The sequence below is a fragment of the Ooceraea biroi genome, chromosome 6 (assembly GCF_003672135.1).
Source record: "Ooceraea biroi isolate clonal line C1 chromosome 6, Obir_v5.4, whole genome shotgun sequence".
Lineage (NCBI taxonomy): Eukaryota > Metazoa > Arthropoda > Insecta > Hymenoptera > Formicidae > Ooceraea > Ooceraea biroi.
Window position 1 is genome coordinate 13368993 of NC_039511.1, and position 26564 is coordinate 13395556.

Below are 26564 nucleotides of genomic sequence, written 5' to 3' on the forward strand. Positions count from 1 at the left end.
ATTGTGATAAAGTTGATGATTCTTCATTAAATGTATACAATCGTGGCGACTAAAACAGATTACGGTAATTCATTTAGTCGATATTTTTGTTGAATTATTGGCATGCAGTAATTTAATTTATGTAGCTTTGAACATGAGGATTTCAATAATTTTTTTATTAACTGTGTGTATGTGTGTGTGTTACAAGCTGTAACACGCACACATTGTCTCTCTCTCTCTCTTTCCTGTTAATACACCGGAGAAAAATGATATCGATTGATATCCTTGGTTTCGAGTTGGTATCATTGGTATCGAGCGGAACCGGACCTTTTTCTTATTCTGAGTGGCAATCGATCGTCGTTCCGATAAACCAAACCAACTTCTTCGGATCGAAGCATGATGTATTATTTATCATATGTGCTTCTGGCGTGTCCATTCCCGCATTAGTGAGTCAGAAGAGGGAAAAGTAAGCACATCATCGATCAATGATCATTCCTTATTATTTCGCGATTGTGGTGACTTCATGTTCGATGCGGTATTTTCCATCATTTGTGTAGTCGCAAATTATGCCCAGAAGGAATCGATTTCCTTTAGAAATGTATTCGTGATGGTACTCGGAACATCTACTAATCATTTTTCTTCGACACTGATTTTTTCAAACGTATTTCTTGTCAATTATACGCGTGTCTTATGATCGATATGATCGATATATTGCATTTCCACGTATTACATTCTAAGCTAGTCTTTCTTGGCTTGCGAGAAAATTAACACGTACCGGCCAAGTGAACTTTTCAAGTGCCGACGTAACGATGATTTTTCAGACGATTCTGATTTGAGCCAAGTTTCTGAGTCGAGTTTCGACATAATCTCAATGAAGTTAATTGTTTTTTTTTCTCTCTCTCTCTCTTTCTTTCTCGTGAAAGAGAAGCAAAAATTTCATTTTCCCAGGAATATTAATCTAATCATGACTTATCTTGCATGTCGCAAATCTTACGTTTCGCCAAATGCCCCGCAAGCGTTCCAATTCTCATTTGGCTCGCGCATTTCACATCGCGTTCGATCAGTTTAAAGAGAAATCGCTTTTTATCGCGTCTAACAAACGAAATAACGCAACGCCCCGCGCGCGCGTTTCACCTGAGGTTTCGTAGCTGGTGTATTTACGATATCACGCGTGTACATACACACACACATGTATACATATACACTACAGGCATCGTAGATGCATCGTCGTCACCGGTGCTGCTGCCGCCGCCACCGTCGTCGCCGCCGTTGCTTATCAGCGCAGCCGTCTCGCGACCGATGGAGGGATTGGCCGAAAGCCTCGACGAACGTGAATGCATCACATTACGCGTGCACTGACTTGAGCCGCAGGCGCAAGGTCGGCATTTCTGAGCCTTGCGTGACATCACGTAGGTGTACGGACGTACACGGGAATGTATGTGTCCAATGGGAACGCATGAATATTATTGTTTTAATGCGCTTTGTACTACACGGCGCCTCGGTGCCGTAATTGTATATGCACCTTAAATGTGCATCAGGATGCATCTCCAAGAAGTAATATTGTCCAATAGAAAAAGTTGAAACATTAATGCTTAAATCATGCATTTCATTGGACTCGATAGATTTCTTTTTCTTGAAATTTCTTGGACAAATCTTTACTCTAGGTGTTGATTGCACTCCTCAAGAAAAATTATTAGTGGTGAGAATATATTAATACCGATCTCTGAATAGTCCGGGAACTAGCATAAAACTAGTGTAAGATCTGGGAAGATAGTCGAGACTGACAGGTCGTATAGAGGACCAGAATGAAAACAAGTTGATCACAACAGTAGGAGTATTGGCCGTACAGCCTAAGACCTAGGCGTGCGAACCAGGGATCCCGGAGAGTTCGAGTTGAAATCTAAGGCAGTCTCCTAGTTATTTTTCGCCTCTTACAATTCAGAAGTGGGATAAAATCCGCTACCCCTCGAAGACAGTTGAGATTCATCCGCTATCCCTCGGAGAGGAGAGAGTTGAGAAGCAGCTGGCCGGTAGTGAAGCCTGAACATGGAGGTCGGGACGGACTCAGAGGAGTGAACCAACATGGAGATTGGGAAGGACTCAGAGGAGTGAACCAACATGGAGGTTGGGAGGGACTCAGAAGAGTGAACCAAAAATGGAAGTTGAGAGGGACTCAAGTGGAGTGAACCGACGATTTGGAGACATTCGGGGACGAATGTAATGTCAGGCTGGCCGAGCTGTAAGATCTGGCAAGATAGTCGAGACTGACAGGTCGTATAGAGGATCAGAATGAAAACAAGTTGATCACAACAGTAGGAGTATTGGCCGTACAGCCTAAGACCTAGGCGTGCGAACCAGGGATCCCGGAGAGTTCGAGTTGAAATCTAAGGCAGTCTCCTAGTTATTTTTCGCCTCTTACAATTCAGAAGTGGGATAAAATCCGCTACCCCTCGAAGACAGTTGAGATTCATCCGCTATCCCTCGGAGAGGAGAGAGTTGAGAAGCAGCTGGCCGGTAGTGAATCCTGAACATGGAGGTCGGGACGGACTCAGAGGAGTGAACCAACATGGAGATTGGGAAGGACTCAGAGGAGTGAACCAACATGGAGATTGGGAAGGACTCAGAAGAGTGAACCAACATGGAGGTTGGGAGGGACTCAGAAGAGTGAACCAACATGGAGGTTGGGAGGGACTCAGAAGAGTGAACCAAAAATGGAAGTTGAGAGGGACTCAAGTGGAGTGAACCGACGATTTGGAGACATTCGGGGACGAATGTAATGTCAGGCTGGCCGAGCTGTAAGATCTGGAAAGATAGTCGAGACTGACAGGTCGTATAGAGGATCAGAATGAAAACAAGTTGATCACAACAGTAGGAGTATTGGCCGTACAGCCTAAGACCTAGGCGTGCGAACCAGGGATCCCGGAGAGTTCGAGTTGAAATCTAAGGCAGTCTCCTAGTTATTTTTCGCTTCTTACAATTCAGAAGTGGGATAAAATCCGCTACCCCTCGAAGACAGTTGAGATTCATCCGCTATCCCTCGGAGAGGAGAGAGTTGAGAAGCAGCTGGCCGGTAGTGAATCCTGAACATGGAGGTCGGGACGGACTCCGAGGAGTGAACCAACATGGAGATTGGGAAGGACTCAGAGGAGTGAACCAACATGGAGGTTGGGAGGGACTCAGAAGAGTGAACCAAAAATGGATGTTGGGAGGGACTCAGAAGAGTGAACCAAAAATGGAGGTTGAGAGGGACTCAAGTGGAGTGAACCGACGATTTGGAGACATTCGGGGACGAATGTAATGTCAGGCTGGCCGAGCTGTAAGATCTGGAAAGATAGTCGAGACTGACAGGTCGTATAGAGGACCAGAATGAAAACAAGTTGATCACAACAGTAGGAGTATTGGCCGTACAGTCTAAGACCTAGGCGTGTGAACCAGGGATCCCGGAGAGTTCGAGTTCAAATCTAAGGCAGTCTCCTAATTATTTTTCGCCTCTTACACTAGTTTGCATTAACTTACAAGAGGGCAAACTCCTTGCGCATCCTTTTAGGTTTATTTTCTTCTGATGTAACTGGTATGAAGTAATAACCGTGTGTTCCCAATGTCCTAAAACAAGCACTACACAAGAATATTATATCAATATACCATAAGAAGAAAAGTGTAAATACGTAAACCCGCGAAAAGACAGAGTGATAATATTGTTAATGAACATATTAGAAATAAAAAAATCACGTTTTAAAATCACTTTGCGACACGACGACGGAGACCAAGAAAGACCGATTCAACGGGAGACGAGAAATAGGTCGAAATGAAAAAAGAAAACGTACAAGTAAGTAACGCATCCGCATACTCACGTCACCCACGAAAAAAACCGCGCGTCGACAGGTATCAACGTGCGATCGTTTCACGCATACATAAACAATCGGATGACACCGCACATCGCCTACGTGTCTGCCCGCTTTTAGCGGGGACACTGAAACGTCTCAAGAGCCGGCGCGGCGCGGCGCGGCGCGACGAGACGGGACGAGACGAGACGGTATCGTCCGAGAAAGTGCCGTTCGCTCGAAGCTGGCGATACCTTACGAAGGTAAGGGCTTCGTCTAGACAACTCCTCACGGTCACAGGTTGTTACGTAAGGCGACATCCATGACGCGCATGATGCGCGTGACGTACGATGCGCTCGATACCTCCAAGAATCTAGCATAATTATAGAGTGCTCTAGTAGATATCGCACTCGCGTATCGCGATGCATCGTGTCTCACGATGCTTCTTGTGGACGTTCGCGTGACGACTGAATAATGAATGAATTAATTAAGATAAATTTGTCGGTTATATATCTACGGTTGGGTTGTAAAGTATATTCGTTATTAAAAGCATGGGCAAATGTATGTTACAAGCCAATATTTCACGTGTAATAAAAGTATTATTATTCTATATAATTGTATATTTTAATTTTAATTATAACAACAGGTGTGGCATTACCGCAATACACTGAGAAAAAAATGTAATTGATCCAACGAAATGTCTTGTCACGGGGTGCCAACAAAATATATACTTATTTCGACAAGTTATATATTGAAACAAATATGTAGTTCTTGTATTACACACATGAGAATTATAATCCAACAATTATATATTCGATTCAATATATAACTTGTTGAAATAAGTATATATTTTGTTGGCACCCCGTGACAAGACATTTCGTTGGATCAATTACATTTTTTTCTCAATGCACAATAGAAGATAACGACTTTTGTTTTTATCACGCTTTCTCGTTTCTCTTCTCTTCGTTACAACGCGATGGAGTAACCCTATTATGTACGCTTCTCGTCACGATGTCACGATAGTACGCGAGAGCGTGCACGATGCTAAAGGTGAGTGAAACTCGAGACTCGGGTGGATGCGGTGGGGTGCTGGGGGTAGATACCGAAAGGAGGAGCGAGAGAATCAGATGAAAGAGTGAAAAACGAGCGTATAGATCACGTTCGTAAATCTATCTAAGAAAGATGTAAAAGTAAGGACGGAAAAACGAAAGATGGCACATGTTTGCCATTCGCTTAACAGCCGCGTGGTTTACAACCCCGTGCATTCCGCTATTCTCTCTATCTCTCTCCCTCCTTTCTCCCTCTTTCTCTTTTCCACATTAACGTGCGAAGACATATTCATAGGAGGTCGCAGTAAAAGTGTCTAAACGAGAATACGCGTGTGAATATTCGATCTCTTTTGATTGGCTGTAGCATTTCAATATTTTTTTGTCTAACGCGGGCTTCATCACCACAAAAAACATTCGATTGGATATCATTGACAAAACGTAAGCATCATCGTCAGCAAATATCGGTTAAAATATTGAGCAGGTTGTCAGCTGTGATTGTGAGTAAGCGGATGCATCTCAAATTCATTGTGCACTAAATGTACATCGTCGGAATATACATTCCTTTGCCACATTGTACATCACATTTTGCCTATTCTCTGCGACTAGAATTATTAGCCAACACCGTGTTTCTTTGATACGCGCACGGACGGATGATATAATGGTGCGTGTAGGTGGGCAACGAAGAGAAATTTATTTCGTCCGTTGGCGAATGTATGCGCGAATGAGTTGCGAGTACATGGACCGGACGCGTAACATCAGCAAAATGCGGCTATTAATTATCAACCTAAAGTCTGTTACGATTCGCAATTATTCATATATCGCAATCGCGTACACGATAATAACAACGATAATAGCTTACAAAAACTCCATTTATAATATAATATAAAATATTGGATTATAATGTATATTCGTCTCGGGTTTTTTAGCTTTTTAATAATATGGATCGTAATATATAACTGTTATTAAAAACACTAAAAAAAAGGGAATATATGAACATACACAACATAGAGATGCGCGGACGCGCGTGTAAAAATGTGTGATGTCATACTTACGTATAACGTTTTACTAGAAAGTCATTAATACGGAAAGAGCTGAAAGAAAAGGTGAGCGGTTCAAACACAGAGAAAGAAGAATTCGAGTGAGCACATACGATTTACTTTACCATACCATGCCGCGTGACTCGCATACTTTCGATCCAGCAGCTTGTGTTGTGGCTCTCTTGGACTTCTAGTTACTTAGAACCGCGACTTTGCGCTAGAACGACTTAGCGCGCGCAGTGCATCGACCCCCTGCAAAACGAGCCTCTTTCCATTTCCCTTTCTCTAACTTGTGCATGACCGAGTTCTCTCTCTCTCTCTCTCTCTTTCTTTCTCTTTCTCTCTCACTCATATGCATACATACGCGCAAATGCGTGCACGTGTGTACACTTGCAAACGCTTAATTTACTCTTAATGTTTTACTTCGTGTCGCGGATCTACGAAAACACCACAAAAATCTCTGTTAAGTTGCCGCCCTTCTTCCCAACGATAAATAAATTCTAACACGTGACGACATTAAGTGTTAATTAGGTGCTAATTAAATGCTGAAGTTTTAAATTTATTGCTCAGAATGTTTGGCAGAAAATTGAGTTAAAAATAGAAGAGCCTGACTTAAAGTTAAATTGGGTTACCCCTAAAAGAGAAAATAGAGATATAAATCAGACAAATAAATATACTGGGAAATTAAATGCTAATTAATTGCTTTAAGAAACCGTAAAATCAATTTACAAACTGTCTTATCTAGTTTTGTGAAAATATTTTATGAATGATAACTATATTTATTATTATGTACACGAGCATAAAATGATAGTAGCGGTATCTATATATACTTTTAAGTACCGTCAGGATATAAAGGGTTAAATTATTGATTGCTAATCTTATAAAATTAATATCCGGCGTAGCATAGAGGTTTTTAAGATTCACATTGCGCAGTTACCATAATCAAGTTGGTATAGAATAGAGTATAATAAATAGAGTATAATGAGTTTATTTATTCTTCGGGTATGGTCTCCTCGGGAACTAGGATGATTTTACACAGGATAAATTATTTTTACATATATGTAAAAATAATATATATATATATATATATATATATATATATATATATAGAGTAAATTAGGCGAGATTCGGTGCATCACCAAGTCGAGCACTCGATGTGACTAAACATATAATATTCTGGAATAAAACGCATCTCCCCCATGGTCGATGATAGGTTTGAAGGTTTGAATGAACGTGCAACACATATTATCGATGAACGCCAATGAATATGCGAGCGATTGATGTATGTACATACCGAGGGTATTACGTTATACTCGCGTCAAATTGCGCCACATTTGTCGATGATGGCAACGGAAGTGCGTCAGCGAAGCGTGGACGAACCGCATTCGTGCTTAGAATATGTGTCGTTTCTTTTTCTGATAACGTTTTCTCAATTACGAGATATAAATCTAACACGCATTCGCATTAACGCAAGTTTAATCGATGTAACGTAAGAGCGATTCTATAACAATTTCACAAATTTCATAACTTGTAATTGTTTCTCTCTTCAATTTTTCAGAATGCATTTTCGGTAAGCAGATCCGCGAGCTAGGCTCAACATGGTTTGCAGATTTGGGACCGCCCTTTGGAGTCATGTATTGCATTAAATGCGAATGCATACCGGTACGTATCACGTAATGGGCACGTCTTATTTATATAAACAGACGTAATAGTCATTAAATGCATTAAATGCATACGCATACAAATTTGTATATTAAAACGAAGTAATATTGATATTTGTAAAAATGTGATAAGTGCACGTGCGGCATTCTTCCGAATCGTAATTTGCATCAATTACTCTCATATTAAAGCATTCAGATATTCATGTCGCACGTGTGTTATGCGCATTCGTAAAACGTCTAGTAAACAGTCAGTGTCACCGGAATTTATTATCATACATGAATAAAGATTAACATGTATGATTCTCGTATTCTCTTTCTTTTGTCTTCTAATTTATTGCCACGAGATGCTCTGTAATCGCGTTCGGGTACTTATTATGAATTTTTTTATTTCCGATGATGTTAGTTTTAATGTACTGAGCCACGTTAGTATTTGTCGACACGAGCCGTGATATATTAAACTCTATAAAAATGCAAAGGTAGGATAAAACCGGAATAAATTTCGACACCCTACTGTGTGCAAAACGGTAGAATGTCGTAACTAAGAGGCGTAGATTCTTATAATTATGGTACCTTGTTTCGTTGCCTTTAGTATATAATTTAGCATTTTGGACTAATAAATACGTTGACATAAAGATAACATTTTAAATGTCGAACGATTTGAAGCTGATTGAAACTTGAGAAAAGTTAATCGCGCGCGCAGGAATTGTGAATACTTAGTCGAATGCATAGTAAACATCATATGTATTTCACTTGTTCGTGTGATAATGACGACAAGGCAGGCGGTGCGCAATACTAAACACTTCTCTTTCCTTCCTTCTCACATTTGTACGCAGTAAATGATAACGTGATCGCGCATCCAAAGGTGTACCCGTATTTAATATTCGCGTTGTGTAGATACTTCACTGCTTGTAAATACAGGTAAACATATTTCTTTCACATGTGTGAACGTAATGCACAATCGTAAGTTTCTCCCCTCCCTCTCGCTCTTTCAACCGCATAACTGATTTTCCGATGAGTTCATCAGACAGCATTTAATTATTACGTATTTATGGCGTGATTTATCGTCGTTTAACGCGCGTATAAATTTCGGAGTCTTGTTTTATGAAAATTATATAGAAGCAAGTAAATAATAATTAAAGTAAACGCGTTATAATATTATAATATAAAATAAGATTTTGCGAGTATATATTTTTAAAGTTTGAGAGTTGTAACTTGGAAAATTGTGTATATTGAACGATAGAATCCACAAAACATAATCGGTTAACGCTAATGACGTAATGACATATTATCCGCTGAATGTGTTGAAAAAGGAAAATTATCCGTACAGTGAAGATGCGCAATCTTTACGCGCAGTGATTAAAATCGCTGCGCGATTAAATCATTAGAGTTTGCAAAGTCCACTTTTTTCTTAGTGTAATAAAAATGATAATGATAGAAACGTTGATGAAGCAGAATTAAGATGGTACTTCAGTCGGAACCACCGACTTATTATGACACAAATTAAGTAGAAAGCACCTATCAAGAAGTGTGCGGAGTCAATTTCACTTTGAGTTTGATCCCGCGGGAACAATTGTCTCGCGGAGCGATCACGTACACGCATCGCGTGTTGCACGTTACGCGTTCGCGGATTAAAATCCTTCCTGCGTAAGGACGCATTGCAATCAGCTGTGAAAAGATGGATGAAACAGGAATGAAAGAGGATAGTGAAGATAGAGACAGAGTGAGAGAGAAAGGGAGAAATCGCGACGACGCGCTGTTATGTTCGGCTCGTGGAGCGAGCGCGAGCGCAGCCTCTATTTTTAGACTTCGGAGGAATGACAGTCCCTCTTCAGTGTACATGAGGAGCTATTGATAGGTCGCGGTCTTGCTCGTGGAAGAAGCAGACGCGCCGCGTGAATCACGCACCGCTGTGAGAGAGGAGAAGCCATGTCTCTTCATCTAAAGTCGCCGGAGTAACGTCGCGCTTTGTCGGCCTCGATGACTTGGCTTATCCTCCCCAGGATTTCTGCGAGCAAGGGAACGCGAGACGACATTAGCGCAACGTTTGAGATACGATCTTGATAGTCCTGTGTTTAACGGCGCGGACACACCAGGCGGTTGAAAGTTAATAAGTCTTTATTGTCGTATCACGCTGTCTTCTCACGCGCCACGAGCGGTACCACGAAAATCTCGAGATTCCATGCAGATCTGCAGCAGTCGCTGGTGTAATTCGAACCTTAACGCTTGCGATCTCGGCATTTAGCTGCTCTGATCGTGGTTCCTTCGTCGGCATCGAGAAGCGTCTCAGGAATGCCGCGCGGCTCTATAAAACTCTGAACTTAATTCCTCGCCGTAACTGAAACCTCGCGCCGCAGTTTCAGCAAGTGCCTCGTATTAAGCGATGCTTCTTGCCTCTTTATCGTGTCCTTTCGATTGTACCGGCGAAAAAAAACCCAAACGAAATAAAAACAATAAAGAAGATAAAGTTAACTAAATGATACAACATTTGGTGAGTCTCAAGAAATTTGCGAGAATGCGAGGAATATATGCAAGGAAATTTTATTTTCGACAAGTTGCTTGAATATTACGCAACAACGTTTCATCGCAATCATAAGAATTCATTTTGTCATTGTTGCAAGCACTGGTTCTGTTTTCAGGTGCAAAAGAAACGGCGGATCATCGCGCGAGTTCAATGCCGCAACATCAAGAACGAATGTCCCAAACTCACGTGTGATGAACCAGTTTTGCTCCCGGGCCGGTGCTGCAAATCTTGTCCCGGTGACTTCAGTAAGTTACGCAACGGTCTCTGATTAGTTTTTTGTTCCTCGTTTAATTTATTACCGGCTAATCCTCTCATCTCGATCGTCGACAGGTAAGCCAGGTAAAAACACACACGTGAGCGAAACCGAGCAAGAATCTACCGCGTGATCTGTCGCAAATACATCGTTTCCTCATTTTCGCACGATATTGACGGGAAAGACGCGGGGGTTCTGAATGCATCTCGATTCTCCGTCCGCGTACTACCATAGCGGCGGCGATAGATCCGCCAAGAGAAGCAAAACGCGTGTTACAGCCGTTGGAAGAGCGTACGCTCTCAAAGAATTTGGCCCGTGCCGCTGATGCAGTGAAAGTATTGGGTTGGCCAAAAAGTAATTGCGTTTTTTTCCAATAAATGGACATGCATGTCTTGAAATGTAACTAACTTCATTCTAAACCGCAAATTCATTATGTAGGTTAACAACTCACAGTTCAAGCTTGTTTTACAAAAAGAAAGTACACGATTTCGTTAACAATTGTTTCTTTGCCGTCGATTTCAAAATGGAAAATCAAAAAGAACATTTTCCTCATATTTTCTTTTATTACTTCCGAAAAGGGAAAAACGCTGTGCAAGCTCATAAAAAGTTATCTGATGTATATGGCGAAGATGCTTTAAAACTGCGGCAGTGTCAAAATTCGTTTACTAAATTTCGATCTGCAGATTTTAATGTGAAAGATGCACCACGCTCAGGAAGGCCAATCGAAATTGATGATGACAAAATAAAGGCACTGATCGATTCGAATCGGCGTTTAACGACCCGAGAGATTGCTGAGGATCTTAACATATCGAAATCGAGTGTTGAGAACCATTTAAAACGACTTGGATACATTAGTAAGCTCGATATTTCGGTACCACATGAGCTGAAAGAAATTCATCTCACTAAGCGTATTGACATCTGCGATTCTCTTTTGAAACGTGAGGAAGATGATCGATTTTTGAAACGTATGATAACAGGCGACGAAAAATGGATCGTCTACAACAACGTCAAACGAAAAAGATCGTGATGAACCTGCTGAAAGCACTTGAAAAGCAGATATTCACCAAAGAAAGATTATGCTGTCAGTCTGGTGGGACTTTAAAGGTATTGTGTATTTTGAGCTGCTTGCAAGGAATCAAACCATTAATTCAGACGTGTACTGTCGTCAACTGGATAAATTAAATGATGCCATCAAACAGAAACGTCGAGAATTGGTGAATCGCAAAGGTGTTGCGTTTCACCATGATAACGCTAGACCACGTACAAGTTTGGTCACTCGTGAAAAATTGTTGCAGCTTGGATGGGATGTGTTACCATGATGTTACCACATCCACCATATTCGCCAGACCTGGCACCATCAGATTACCATTCGTTTCGTTCTTTGCAAAACGCCTTGAATGGTAAAACCTTTACTGCTGACGAGGACATCAAATCGTTCTTGGAATTGTTTTTTGCTGAAAAAGATAAGAACTTTTTTGAGCGCGGAATCATGAAGTTGCCTGAAAAATGGCAAAAGATAATCAAACAAAATGGACAATATATTGTTTAATAAAGTTTTTGTTTCCCATGAAAAATTCGCCTTTTATTTATATAAAAAAAACGCAATTACTTTTTGGCCAACCCAATAGTATATCTCGCGTGCTGATAAGACTACCAGATAAGAGTTGCGTGCACGCCGCCATAGTAACAAACGCGAATTGGCAAGAAACGCTCCCGGTTCAAATAGCGATACTATCGCTTCTGCGTATGCGCGCGCTTTACATTTATCGTTTAATAAATTGCTTATCCGTAGAAATCGCAGGTCTGAATTCAGTTAAATCTCTCGCATGTACTGAAAGAATCTCTAACGGAGCTTGCATCGCTGCTGTCGTCATCGTCGCTGTCGTTGATTATTACATATCATTACATTCGTTAACGTATAATTTCGTGGACAACAATGATAGAAGAAAACATGTAATTTCGTGTCCACCTACACGCACGAGCGGAGGAAGATGAGAAATTGCTGTAAAACGGTTCACCCAGCCCTAAAATAAAATGGCAAAAAATGGAAGAGATTTGCGTGGGGAAGGTTGGTCGATCACGTTCTCTCCAGCTCTCTGAGAGATGAGAAGAAAACAGAGAGAGAGAGAGAGAGAGGAGACGAGGACGGACGGCGCGGTTTAACGCCATGGCGCCGGCTATATTACCGCATGGCGTCACTTCGATTAAGCCGTGCAATCTAAATGTAAATATTAGCATACGTAATGATCGGGCATAATACGCGCGCAGCAGGAGTAAGAATAGACGAGATGGCGAATACGACGGGGGGGGAGATCGGTCGAGCGCAGTGGAAACGGATTGGGTGTGGGGATAGACGCGGGATGGAAGCGAGGGAGGAAGAGGGAATGTTTTATGTGACTTTTACAAATTCCAATTGTGCCGTTTAGCTTTTCGACGCCCATCCAAACATTCGCAGAGACGGCGAAGCGACGTCTCGTTGCGGTTTTTACGATACATTTGCGCCTATTATGCGGCGACAGACGCACTTCATTATCAATTGGGTTAATATGACGCTTTCGATAAAGCGCTCGTTGTCACCCGTTGTCGCCCGTGGTTGCCATTGACGCAGGGAGGCGGCTAAAACCCCCCCACCGCGATTCCGACTGAGTAAGTTATGTTGTATTTGCAAGTTATGAGAGAGCCAACGATATGGACCGGATTTTTTGATAACACTGTTCAACAAAAAATCACTTTTTTTCGAACACCGGAACGAGACTGGTCGTTTCTTATAGTTTTTTGGATGCTGACCACGAATCCGGTTTCCAAATTGCTCCATCACGTCACAATTTTGAGAAATTTGCACAAAGGTACAAAAAAGGGCTATTTTGACGAATTTCATCATATTATAGCTACAAAATGTGACGTGCTGGAGAAGTTTAATTACAATGAAAATAAAGTATGTTGTTAAGACTTTCAATCCTCAAAAGGAATTTTTGGCGTCGGTTATGGTTCATAAGATATCCATGGTTATATATGGAGTACATGAGAATACAAATAACTCGGGTCAGTTTAGTTCGCGTCTTGCCGCTAGATGTTGCCCTGTGATACATACTCGCATTTAAAAATCATGAACCGAGAGTATATATAAAGTTCTTAACTCGGAAGCATTCTGCTTTTACAGCTTAAAAGTTAATTATATTAGATAAATGGCACTTAGCGACAAAACGCGAACCAACAGAAGAGAACCCGTGAGTTATTCTTAGATTGTGTTTACAATGACACGACATGTAAATATTCTCCAGATTTTTTTTCTGGAAGGAACATAATTGAAAGATAATTGTCAATGACCTAAGTCACAGTTAACTTCTCTAACAATACACCTCATATTTAACCATAAATTTCTCAAAATTGTGACGTGATGGAGCAATTTGGAAACCGGATTCGTGTTCAGCATCCAAAAAACTATAAGAAACGACTAGTCTCGTTCCGGTGTTTTTTCCTTGTTGAACCGTGTAATCGCAACCGAGTCTTGCATCTTCCGAGTTGCACCCCGCGAGTCGTTTGTTCTCGTCGTACGCTCGTATCGAATTTATCGTGTGCATGGGACGATGCTTCCTTCTCGTCTCGCTTCATCGCCTTCGCCGTCATTTCGTCTACGTCGCCATAATAATAATCGTCATTGTCATAGCGTTGCCGTCGTCTGATAGGGGCTCGTTGCCCTTGCTGATGAAAGGTGAAACTGGCCGCAATTAGTAACGCCTCCCTTTTACGTTCCACGGAGGAACGTATCGCTTGACCTCCGAGCCCGTCGATTGGATCGTCGCATCAATTTTCATTAGCCATACGACTGCGAAAACGGATTGCGCGCGGACCTCGATTCGCCTGGGCGCTACGAAAACACATATAGATATTCTCGGCATATAATTAGATAAAAAGAATGAAAGCCAAGATTATCCGTGGAAAAGTATTTCAATTGACCGCGTCGATTAAGGGGGAGCCTGCTTTAGAACGCTGAAAATAAGGATATTTTACGAATTGTTTTTGGAGAAACTATACAGCGGATCATTATAAAACTTTGATGCATTTATTAGTACATGTTTAAAGATAAAAAAAATTATTTTTTTATTTGAATATATCGCTTGTAGAGGTCGTCCTGGAGAAATCTTAGTGCAGCCGCGTCGCCGGCATTGCAAATTGCTGAGCATTCTCCTGCCTCCGAATTTCGTCTAAACTGAAAAATTGAAATATGTTCTCGTTATTTATGAATTCCCATCGTCGATGAACCAAAGAGAGAAGAAAAAAGTTGAAAAGTGCCAAAATGGTGGAGCTTAGAACACAAAAGTACGATTTTTAGGCAAAGTTTTTGAACTTTTTCATGCAAAAATAATTGTTTAACTTAATGTTTTTATGAATATTAAAGGTTCATCGACGATGGGAATTCATAAATAACAAGAAAATATTTCAATTTTTCAGTTTGGATGAAATTTGGAGGCAGGAGAATGCTCACGAATTTACAATGCCGGCTGCACTAAGATGCCTCCAGGACGACCTCTACAGGCGATATATTCAAATCAAAAAATAATTTTTTTTATCTTTAAACATGACTAATAAATGCATCAAAGTTTTATAATGATCCGCTGTATAGTTTCTCCAAAAAAATTCGTAAAATTATACCTTATTTTCAACGTTCTAAAGCAGGCTCCCCCCTTAAGTGCTTTACGAGTAAGGGACAGTCGCTATCTCCGTTCGGCCATTCGAATGGCATTAGCGGCATTCAGATTTGTTCTTCGATAATTTTTAATCCTAAATAACGGCGTCCTTCCGAAGTAGTATCGCTCGGCAAAAAATCAGTGGCAACTTTTGGTAAAAATAATAATTATCAAAAGGTAATAAAATAATTACGCTTTGATTATGGGTCGCTGATATACATGTATCAGATGACGCGTTATCCTTTCTACTCACAAGTCCTTTCTAATTTTCTAAGACGCGTCGCGAATTCGTAATCACAGTTGTCGCAAACGGCGAGACGCGACTCGGGCGGTAGCGCTGGTATTCGAAGCAAGACTTTGTGAAAGCTTAGGAAACCCGATAAAATTCATGAGGAGGAAAAGGAGGATGCAAAAAGCGCGTGGGCTCCACCGATCGATTATTAGTTGCAATTACCTGTTGTCGTTTCTCCCGTCTTGGGTCCCGTCCGCTGTCGCATTAATGGCGCGACAGACCAGTGCCATCGGTCGTGTAGATTCGATTAGGTAGGCGGAAATAGTTTAACCGGTGACTGGCCGGTCGTCGAGACCGTGCTGTACGTTTTGCGCGCGGCAATTAACGTCTCCTTGGCGCTGAACCGGCGCGGCATGCGCCATAAAAGTAGCATTCAAAGTAGCAGCGGTTGGCGCCAGCCGACTCTTTTCCTACCGCGCGCGCGCGAGCATTCTTTATGGTCCATGCACATGCCACCACTGGCCGCTGAATCGACTCAATGAGGATCGACGATCAACCCTGGTTGTTTTTGTTTCGTGTGCCTGTCCCGAACAAAAGAGTGAGAGAGAGAGAAAGAGAGAGAAGGAGAAAGCGCTGTGCGGCGGATTGACCATAGCGGGAACTGAATAGAACGAATGCCACGAGTGCAACAGGCTTACGATTTTTATTATAAAGTATATCAATTAATTCAACGTATCGACTTGCGTAACTTGCGCATTTTGTAATAAACTTTTTCAAGTAATGTCAAATACTCGCTGTATAATCGAGCGATCGGATACCGGCATATTTGTATATTTATATAATAGAATAAATTGTTTTGCAGACATGGACGTCGTGCAGGATCTACCGATGCAGTTGACCTCAGAGGAAGAGGAGCGGAGCCTGAAACGTAAGCCCCCCCCCTTTTTTAAATTTAAATTTAATTTAATCTTTTAAAATTTAATTTAGTTTAATATGTATTAGGAGTGTGACTTAGTTTTGAGGGTTTTGCAACAGATGGCTGTAGTGTCAGTTTGTTCCAATAGCTGTTTCCGATAACTGTTGTTTCTTACAGTGTTGACATTATCCATGACATTTAGTAGCATTATAGCAATAGATGCAATAACAGTCGTGTTTATATCATCGTAAAAATGCAACTTCCGAAAGCTCTTTAGCATTTTCGACATGCGTTGCTTTCGTTCTTTAATCAAAAGAAAACTGCGGCTGACGGTTATAGAATTCTTGTGGAAACTTATGGTGATTCTGCCCCATCAATTAAGACGTGTGAATACTGGTTTAGACGCTTTAAAAGTGGTCATACTGATGTGAAGGACAAAGAACGCTCGGGACAACCAAGAAAGCTTGAAAATGCAGATTTCCAAGCATTATTGCACGAAAATCCAACACAATCCACTTCAGAACTTGCCAGAGCATTAAATGTTGATCGTACAACAGTTACGAAACATTTACATGAAACGGGAAAAATTCAGAAAGAAGGGAAATGGGTTCGACATGAATTATCGGAAAGTGCCATTGCGAACCGGTTGAACAATTGCATTTCGTTGATCGCCAGGCAAAAAAAGAAGAGTCTTTTGTCTCGGATTGTTACTGGGGCTGAAAAGTGGATCTATTTTGATAATCCGAAACGCAGAAAATCATGGGTGGATCCAGGCGAACCATCAACATCCACTCCGAGACGCAATATTCACGGTTGAAAAGTAATGCTCTGTATTTGGTGGGATAGTGTACTATGAGCTGTTAAATCCGCACGAGACTGTCACGGCTGATCGTTATCGACACCAATTGTACAAGTTGAAGCAAGCATTGGACCAAAAACGACCAGCAATTGCGAGTAAAGGACGGAAAGTGATTCTTCTTCGTGACAACGCTCGACCTGACGTTGCGTTATCAGTGAAAGAAACACTATTAGAGCTCGAATGGCAAGTCTTACCGCACCCCGCGTATTCTCCGGACATTGCTCCATGCGATTATTATTTGTTCCGGTGGATGCAACACGCTTTAGAGGATACACACTTTCATAATTTGGAAGAAGTGCGAAAATTCGTCGACGAATGGATCAACTGAAAAGAAGAGTGATTTTATCGTGGAGGAATCCGTCTCTTGCCAGAAAGATGGGAAAAAGTGATAGAAAAGGAAGGAAAATATTTTGATTAAGGTATTCATTCATTATCATATTTAAATACATGCGTTTTTGAGCAAAAAAAACCCTCAAAACTAAACCACACCCCTAATACATTTCTGGAAAATGTACATTTCTCAGCCTGTAATTCTCACCGGTTACAGATTTCGGTACCCTGTTGACGGGCAGAACGTCGCAGTTGCTGCGCCGCAACGAGCCGCAACATCCGATCATGTCTTTCTACAACACCGCGTACAACTACTTGGTGACCGGTCGCTTCACCTTCCATCGCAAGAATCTTTATTACTCGTTCTATTTATCCTCGTCGACGCCACGGCCGCGCAACGTACAATTCGTCGACGAATCTGGCAATATCCTCGAGGAACAGACGATCGATCCGATCGGTGGCGCGTATCAGAATGCCACCGGCAAGCTGTGCGGTGTATGGAGACGCGTACCACGTGATTATCGGAAATTGTTGCGCGAGGAACGGTTGCACGTGTCCTTTCTGTGGGAATCGTCGATGAATCTGAGCGGCCAGTTATCTCGATATCGCGCACTGTCGACCGAGCAATTCTCCTCGTTGCTGGAGCCGACGATGGGCGTCGACCGATCTCTGATGTCTGGCGCGGGCGCGACAGCGATCGTGTCTGCCTCGTCCGCTTCGGCGCCATCGATCCACGTGTCGCTCGTCTTTAACGGCCTTTTCCTCCCGAATGACGTGGCCGACGTGCCGCTGATCGTTCAGCTGGAACACCAGGAGAAAGACTACGTGGTCCTCCGCGAAGAGATAATTGTGAGAAAACCGTCGAACGAACTGAATTTCGGCGAGGTCCGTAGTGCGCTTTCCGGAGCGGATCTCCGTCTGCTGACTCGCGGCAAATTATCGATCAGCGTAATGTCTCGTAAGGATCCGCAGGCGCTCAGACTGGCTGGTACCGTTGGTCCGCGCGTCACTTGCGACATGTATCAGGCACTACTGCTATCGGAGACGCCATCCACAGCGTACGGATTAGCTTGGGCCTTCCTGGACCGTATCGGTGCGTTACGTTATGGAATTCAATTGATAGGACTCGAGGAGGAAAGCCCCCTCGTTACATTGGTGGACGAAGGCGGCAAACGCAGAATGGAACTCGAGGATCTGACGCCCTCTTTGTTCGGCGGTCTCGCGAATGGTTCCTTGGATCGACCTGGACCGAGGCTGTTGCAGCCGCTCTTCAATGAGGAACTCTCTGTGGTTGCTGCGAGCCACGTCGGCTCCATGTTGCGCGGTCGACTTTTCGATAGACCCATCGCAGACGCCAGGGACACCGCTGCGCCTGTTCTGCTGCGTAGATTGACCCAGGAACCGATGCATCCCGGACCGGTCGGTCTGATATGGACCGCGGTGGATCTGGATTGCTCCCTGCACTACGAGCTGGAACTCGCTGGCTTTCCGCCCTCTCAGGAGCCACGGACGTTCCGCTTGTACCTGGAGACGATGCCGCTGCTGGTGCAGGGTGCACCTGTCGCCAGGCGACTTCTCGAGGAGTTCGTGGGATACTCGTTGGAAGGTTCCGTCATCGGACTCTCGCCGATGGAGCTTTATAGAATCGAGTCGGGCATCGGTTTCCTCGAGGTGACGGACAAACAGAGTATTCATGTTCTCAAGGCTCCTTTCAAGGCGAGAGCGCCGCTCAGCTGCTTGCCGCATTACGCTGACAACGATGTCGCTTCCGTGGTGGTGTATAGCCCACCTAGACCGGACATCGAAACCGGCGCGTGCTTCCATGAAACTAGATTCTACGAGGAAGGCACGCAGTGGACGTCGAGTACCGATCCTTGCTCGATGTGTCATTGTTTTCGTAGTTTGGCACAATGCGATGTGATACCTTGTCCGACAGTCACTTGCACGCCAGCGAAACAACTCAAACCATCGTTTGCTGCCGGTCATTGCTGCCCAATATGCGAAGGTAAGGAAACCTTATATAGGCATTTATTTATTAACGGCATTCGAATTCTTTGAGATACACGGTGTATAAAAGTTTACACGAGCGAAAAAGAAAATAATACATGAAAAAGGATACTTAAAAGATTTCTGATGGAATTACTTTGAAATGGTTCCTTTAAATCGATCTGCATTTAATGTTTCACCATTGATATTTAGCGCCGATGACTAACTCGAGTAACGCAATCACCAAGAGCAATTCTACAAATGGTTGCACACTGGCTGGGCAGTATCATCGAGCAGGATCGTCCTGGCATCCGTATTTACCACCAATAGGATTCGACACTTGCGCGGTTTGTACTTGCGATGTAAGTATTTTTGTTCGATTTATTATAGAATTATGCACGATACAAATATTTGCAATATTTTCAAGCGTTTTGTTTAATAATTTGCAAAGTATAAATAAATACGTCAGGCGTGTCGTTGTGCATGTGCATCACGAGCGAAACCCGACGCGTAGATCGAGACAGCCTCTCGCGTCCACGATTTACATCAGAAATCTATTTGTCTCGCAGGCTGTCACGCTGGAGGTGAAATGTCCGCGGGTGCAGTGCCCGCCGCTCGAGTGCGATGAGAAGATTGCCTTCAGGCCGGACAAGAAAGCCTGTTGCAGGCAGTGTCCGGCAACAACGCCTCGTAGTAACGCGACTGCCACCACCATAAACGATACTATACTACGCCTACTACCGAGAGATCAAGCGTTACCTTCGACGCAGCGTACCACGGAGGAGATATTGTCTTCTGGAGGATGCAAATATCCCCTTGGTGGACCCTATGAAAATGGCATGGAGTGGCATCCTCGAGTGCACTCGCACGGCGAAGTCAAGTGTGTCAAATGCCGTTGCAAGGTGAGAAAAGCCATTGCGGTATTTTCGAGACTTAATAGCGATCGTACTGTCGGATATATCGTGCCTGCGAGTTATCATCGCAGTTCCACAAGTCCGTTATGCATAGCATAGTTTGTTTTATTTTATAACATTTTTATCTCTTATTTTTTATGTAACTTTTTAAATATTTATTTACATAATCTCAAGCTTGCTCAGAATTGACTGACGCGTAAGAGAAAACTACCAGCGCGCGCGCGTAAAGAATATTTAATCGCAAATCATTTTAAAACAAAACTGCTTATGAATGAGGCGTGTGTTATTTATACGGTAGCTTCGTCAGGTCTTGTCTAATCGTCCCGATCGAACCGGCACGCAGCGAAACGCACCGCAGTTACGTCTTGTTGCTAAGCAGAGAAATCCTAGAACCCGCTTTACTTTTGTTCGTTGCTCCTTCGTACGTTAGACGGTCGTTGCAGTCGCTTCGTGTTGCGAGATCCAGACACGGGCACGACGAGAAACCTTTTAGGAAAAAACCTTTAACTGAACTCGTTTGCCTGGCCCGACCATTATAGGGTCCATCCATTACGATGAAAATGGAACGCCGCGGCCTCGGTCGACTTGCGTTGCGTCGCGTCGCGTCGCGACGTCACGAGACCGAGCGAAAAATAATCGTCTCGATCGTGAGAAACAAATTTTGTATTTCAACAGACCTCGTTGCACCGGTTCTTCTCACATTTTCTTTTTATTATTCACATTCGGTCTTTCTCGCTCTGATAAATAAACTGCCTCGCTAGATATAGGTACTGAAAGACTTTTTAGCTTATATAGACTTTTTGAGAAAGAAAGAAAGAAAGAACATAAAACTAAGAGTAAATAATATATTGCAATCAAAAATAATAAAATAATTTTACTCATCATTTTTTTATAAAGAATTAGAATTGATTTTGGAAGCGTTTGCATTCCAATTTTGCTTAATAATCACCTTATGATAATTTTTAATTAAATTAATATTTAATAACGTACAGGATGTAAATACAAATACATATATTGTACAAGTCAATTTAATATTTTTAGGTTTAGCCATATTTCTACACAGTAATCATTTTAGATATCTGAATTTAAATATTCTGCTAAAAATCAACTCGGATTTTTGTTAAAAAAAGGAATTTGTCCATTTAACATACCTGCATCACGCGATGGAAGAATCAAATCAGACGCGCGAAACAAATCTTTATTATATTTGCTTGCGAGATAAAGGTTTCCGCGCGCGCTTTCGTCTTGTGCATTCCTCCTCGCGTATTTAAGGAATTTGCGGAAAGGCATTGTTCGACGAGCGAACGCACGACGATAAATGACAAATGGTAACTGTAATGGGCCGCTCCTTCCGTATTTCAGAACGGCGAGGTCAGGTGTGACAGGAAACGCTGTTCACGGTCACTCTGTAACTCGATCGCACATCAGTTGAAGCGTAGCGAGTACGTGGCGGATGCCGATGATTGCTGCACGACGCAATGTCGCCGCGCGAGGCGTCATCACCGCAACAACCATCATTCGGCATCGCGGCACTCCGCGACGCCTCGCGAACTTAGCTGAGTCTGCCCGCCGTGGAAAGATCCGCTCCGGTTCACGAAGAAGCTCACTGCGGACCGTGCACCGAAACGTGGTCGTCATCAGACGACGACGGAATCATCATCGTCGGCCGTTCGTTGACGACCGCGCGCGCTGCGTTACCCGCTGCGCGATCGCTGTCGTCGAACAACCGGGAAACCTGGAAAGGAAACAAAATCAAACGAACGGCTGTACACATGCGTGCGTTAAAATCGCGGGGAAGCTGGACTCGTCGCAGTACGTTTCCAAGATGAGCCAATTGAGGGGAACGCGATTAACGTGGACACGAGAAGGAAGATCGACGGGAACGCTTGACCCGCGGAGATGAATTCGATCAGCTGATTTGTCAACCTGGGCTGCGCGCGGAATTTCGGAACGACGAGGGCAGCAACAATCGCGATGACGACGACGGATTCGCGCTCGTCGACTCAAAACGCGTCGTCGTGGCGGCAAGCATGCACGCATGCAGGAAGTTAAGAAAAGCGCTAGTGTAATAAGAGGAAGGACGTGGATGGTACGTCGTCGGACGCTATTTTTATCCGCTCGGTCGTTCGCTCGAGGGCCCCCAGCGCCCGCAGCCAGACGCTTATTAATCAATTGATCCTCATCAGCGGATGAAACGGAAGGGAAGCCGAGCGCCCTTCTCTTCGCGGAGGTGACATCGCGGCAAATACGTCGTGGTTAATATGGCCAACGCGAATGCGAGGGGTGAAAACTCGGGGCGGAACCGAGTTTTTCGTCGCGGCGGCGGATTACGATGCCCCGCTGTACCCATTAGACCTCTCTTCGAGTTACCCAGCAACCAAAGAAGACTGAAGAACCTCCGATGGCGGCATCAGTTATTATGCGATTGCTAATATTTACTAGTAACCTCGATTTATTATTATTATTATTATTATTGTCATTTTTATATATCATACATTAATGGTATTACTACTGCTACATTACTTATTATTAGGAGTAGTGTTCTTGTAATTGGTATTATCGTAATCGCTATTGCTACGCCACTTTTATTATTCTTTACTCGTGATTATTATAATAAATCTACGTTATCGCGCTCTGGTAAGGATATATATTTATATTACACGTGGCATACGTACATTTGCGTATGAGTCGTTTGCGTGTGATGAGAAACGACAGTATTGTTACTCTGTTATCAAGAAGCGATTATATTTGTTAATAGGGTAACGCTCATCACAGTAGGAACGCATTCGTAATATATTTAAGTTGTATTTATTACGTTAGAAATATTCTTTTCAATTAATTGGATCTAGCTGCTGGATCCGAAGTAAGTAAATCAAGTTTTATGCTTCTGTAACAACTGCTGGTTAACTAACGTGAATCATTCTAGCTGCAGGATATACGTAATTGCGTTAATCGATACGGATGTATTATTCTCCACAAATCACGCATTTTTCTCTTACAGTACAGATTCTTTGGAATTAATCCTTTCAAAGCTGGGTGGAAGAATCATCTATAAACTTTCTCAAACTTTTGAGTAACCATTTTAAAGAGAGGCCGGTACAGAAGTTTTGCCATATATTTATTTAATTATATGCCTCACTATTTAATTGTTATATGTATCATTATTTTATAAAAAAAAGTAGCCGAGCATTTTCGGGCACTTTTGAACAAAGAAATATTATATATATAATCATTATGAATTTACCTAAACGCTAAACGTAAAACGTGATAAATCGAAACCTTAGGAAACAAGTTAGGCAATATCATCGCGTTCAATTTAAGCTCAATTGTCATTATCATGGCAGCTCCGTTTGATATTCCAATGTTATATTATTCAATACTGTGTTTCGCGTAAAGGCGTTGATATTCACAGTTTACCATAAGTGCCTTATGATATGAATACATCGCAGTCGCTAACGTTAATGTTACTACATTGCATACGCAAACGTGCAAATTTTGTACATAAAACAATTAAGCGGCTAGAATCGATTTTATTCTAGCAACAAATCAACATTGTAACGTAATTATTATTAATATTATTTATATATGTTATGATATTTTTAATGTGACGCTCTGCAATTATTATTATTGTTTATTATCGTCACATATTATTGTCAATTTCTTATTGTCATGATTATTTAAAGTCATCTCTATGTAAACATTTTCGATCTTATTCGAACGAAGTAATATTAGTTATTTAACAAGGAGCATGCTCTTATTTGAACATACGTGTGCTTTATGCACACTTTGTTTGAATTTAATTAACAAATGGTTATAAACGCGATTTCTGTGATGATTACGTCTACACTGCAGGAAACAGAAGGAACATTAAAGTTTGATTTTTATCTTTTAAATTTACTGCAACTAAAGAAACTAGTTAACAAAAAACTGAAAAACAATGTGTACGTAATGTTACATCGCATGGAACGATTACCGTTGCTTAGCATGACGTTTACGAAAGAGAAAAAGAAAAAGCAGATAGTGGATGTGTGTTTGGAAATGATCGCCGTAGTAGCATTATACCAAAATGCCTCTTATTAAAACATCAAAATTATGTAGTTCAGTTTATAATAATTATTGTAAAATGTCTTATTTATCATATGTAACGTAACATCATATAAAAGAACAGAGTATATCTGTGTGTTCTTAAAAACATCAAACCACTCGATACGCTCATTAAGATGTAACAATTCACTTTTATCATGTATTCACATAGTACGGCGAGCGATATAATCAAAATTAATTTTGATTCTTTTTACATCACATCAATATTATACAAATCTGTAGTATTTCTATAACAAGGCAAGTTGTTGAGAGAAATGTACAATGCGCACTTGGAAAGTTTTTGTAGAGAATGGGAGAAGATTGATGCTATTCTGTACTGTGCCAAAACAATTTAATTAAATGCCTATTATTATTATCATTATCATATTTATTAGTCTTATTATTGTTATCGAACAAATGGAAGTTTTCCTTTTAATTCCTACAATCCATATACATGTATATTATCAATGAACTGTATCCATATAATTAAATAATACCGTTTAGTTATTAATGAGAAGTTTGCATCTGCGATTTCACATTCAAGTTGAATATGCCAGTATTTGTGGAGCTCTTGAAGACTAAGTGCATAATGAACAATAATATACATATATTACACAAACTTTGTAAAATGCGCTACCACTTTCTAATACGTTTCTCCATTTATTTGGTAGCAAACGAATATCTCTCCAAAAAAGGAAAGCAAATAGACTTATCAATTTTTTAAAAACAGTAGCGAATGAATTTGCGTACCGAATTAAAAATAATACTAATATTAGTAATAATAGTTAATATTATAAATAATAGTGAAACGTGCGGAGAAGATATTCAATTTTCAATCGAGAACAACGTTCTTGAGATACACGAATTATCGGTTTTTATTATGATTCAAAATGGAATTTGGATTTGGAAAGTAAAGACCAAAGTTAGGAAGCAGGTGGCGCGCGAGAGAAATGTCGGTAAATTCTAGCTTCGTTAAGGCCGTGACACACGAAAAAACTTAAGCAGTAAGACTTAAAACTTAAGAGATGCGACCAATCACAAGTTTTAAGTTTTAAACTGGCTGCTACGTTCTCGACTGTGATTGATCGCGACCTTTACTAGCTCTATCCAGTGATCTAGTACTTCCTAATGGCAAATGCATCGAATATGACCAGTCCAAGTTGGCCACGGGGCCCCCAGCAGCACCGAAGTAGTGGGGATGACACACACAAGCGAGAACGTACGTGTACACTAAGGTGCATTAATTCGCGTGGTAGCGAATATATATATTTATTAATATTAATATATATATTATATATATGTGTATATTATAATATTATATACATGTAATATATATGTGTATATATATATATATATAAAATAATATATATAATAATATATATAATAATATACAGGGTGTTTCCTAAGTAAGTAGACAAACTTAAGGAGGATATTCCTTGGCTTATTTTAAGAAGAAAAGGTCATATAAACATATGTCCTAAACTGCTTTGTTTTCCAAAAAAAAGTACATCACTGTTTTCGTTCACTTTTCGTTTATTATAGAACAGTTTGTGTTATTTTATTGCAAATGAAACAAATGAAAAACAATAGTAACCAAAAAGAAAAATTATAACGAAAAAGAAAATAGTAACTAAAAAGAAAAATAATAACATCACAGTAACTGCTGAAAATGTCCACCTGCAGCCATGATACACGCCTCGACTCTCCTTTCCATTGATTAACGTACACGCTCAAAAATACCTGGAGTGTTACGTATTCTTTCACATCCATCTATTATGCGATTTCTGAGATCTGTTGAAATTTGTTGACTCGTACTGCAAAAGCACGCTATTCGAAAAGTGAACGAAAACAGTGATGTACTTTTTTTGGAAAACAAAGCAGTTTAGGACATATGTTTATATGACCTTTTCTTCTTAAAATAAGCCAAGGAATATCCTCCTTAAGTTTGTCTACTTACTTAGGAAACACCCTGTATATATATTATTATATATAGTAATATTAATAAATATTAATATAAATATTCGCTACCACGCGAATCAATGCACCTTAGTGTACATAGAGGCTCGAAGGCAGCTGAGCGCACACGTACGTATGTCTCGCTTTTGCGTGTCATCCCTACTACTTCGGTGCTGCTGGGGGCCCCGTGGCCAACTTGACCGCACTGATTATCTGACTCACTAGCTCCGTTGTGAACGTCTTCAGTTTTAGTTGAACAGCAGTAGAAGCAACATCAAC

At 41.5% G+C, this 26564-nt stretch overlaps 1 protein-coding gene across 1 annotated transcript in view; it reads left to right on the top strand.

Moving 5' to 3' along the window:
- The window catches only part of LOC105276865 (dorsal-ventral patterning protein Sog), a 32777-nt gene extending 8061 nt beyond the window's left edge, over window positions 1-24716 (top strand). The window contains exons 2-8 of the mRNA XM_011334835.3: window positions 7445-7548; window positions 10184-10313; window positions 16104-16169; window positions 17564-19351; window positions 19546-19694; window positions 19902-20234; window positions 21609-24716. Coding sequence (XP_011333137.1) covers window positions 7445-7548; window positions 10184-10313; window positions 16104-16169; window positions 17564-19351; window positions 19546-19694; window positions 19902-20234; window positions 21609-21806 — 2768 coding nt within the window. The 3' untranslated portion in view covers window positions 21807-24716. The remainder of the gene's footprint in view (window positions 1-7444; window positions 7549-10183; window positions 10314-16103; window positions 16170-17563; window positions 19352-19545; window positions 19695-19901; window positions 20235-21608) is intronic.
- The last annotated feature ends 1848 nt before the right edge of the window (window positions 24717-26564 follow it).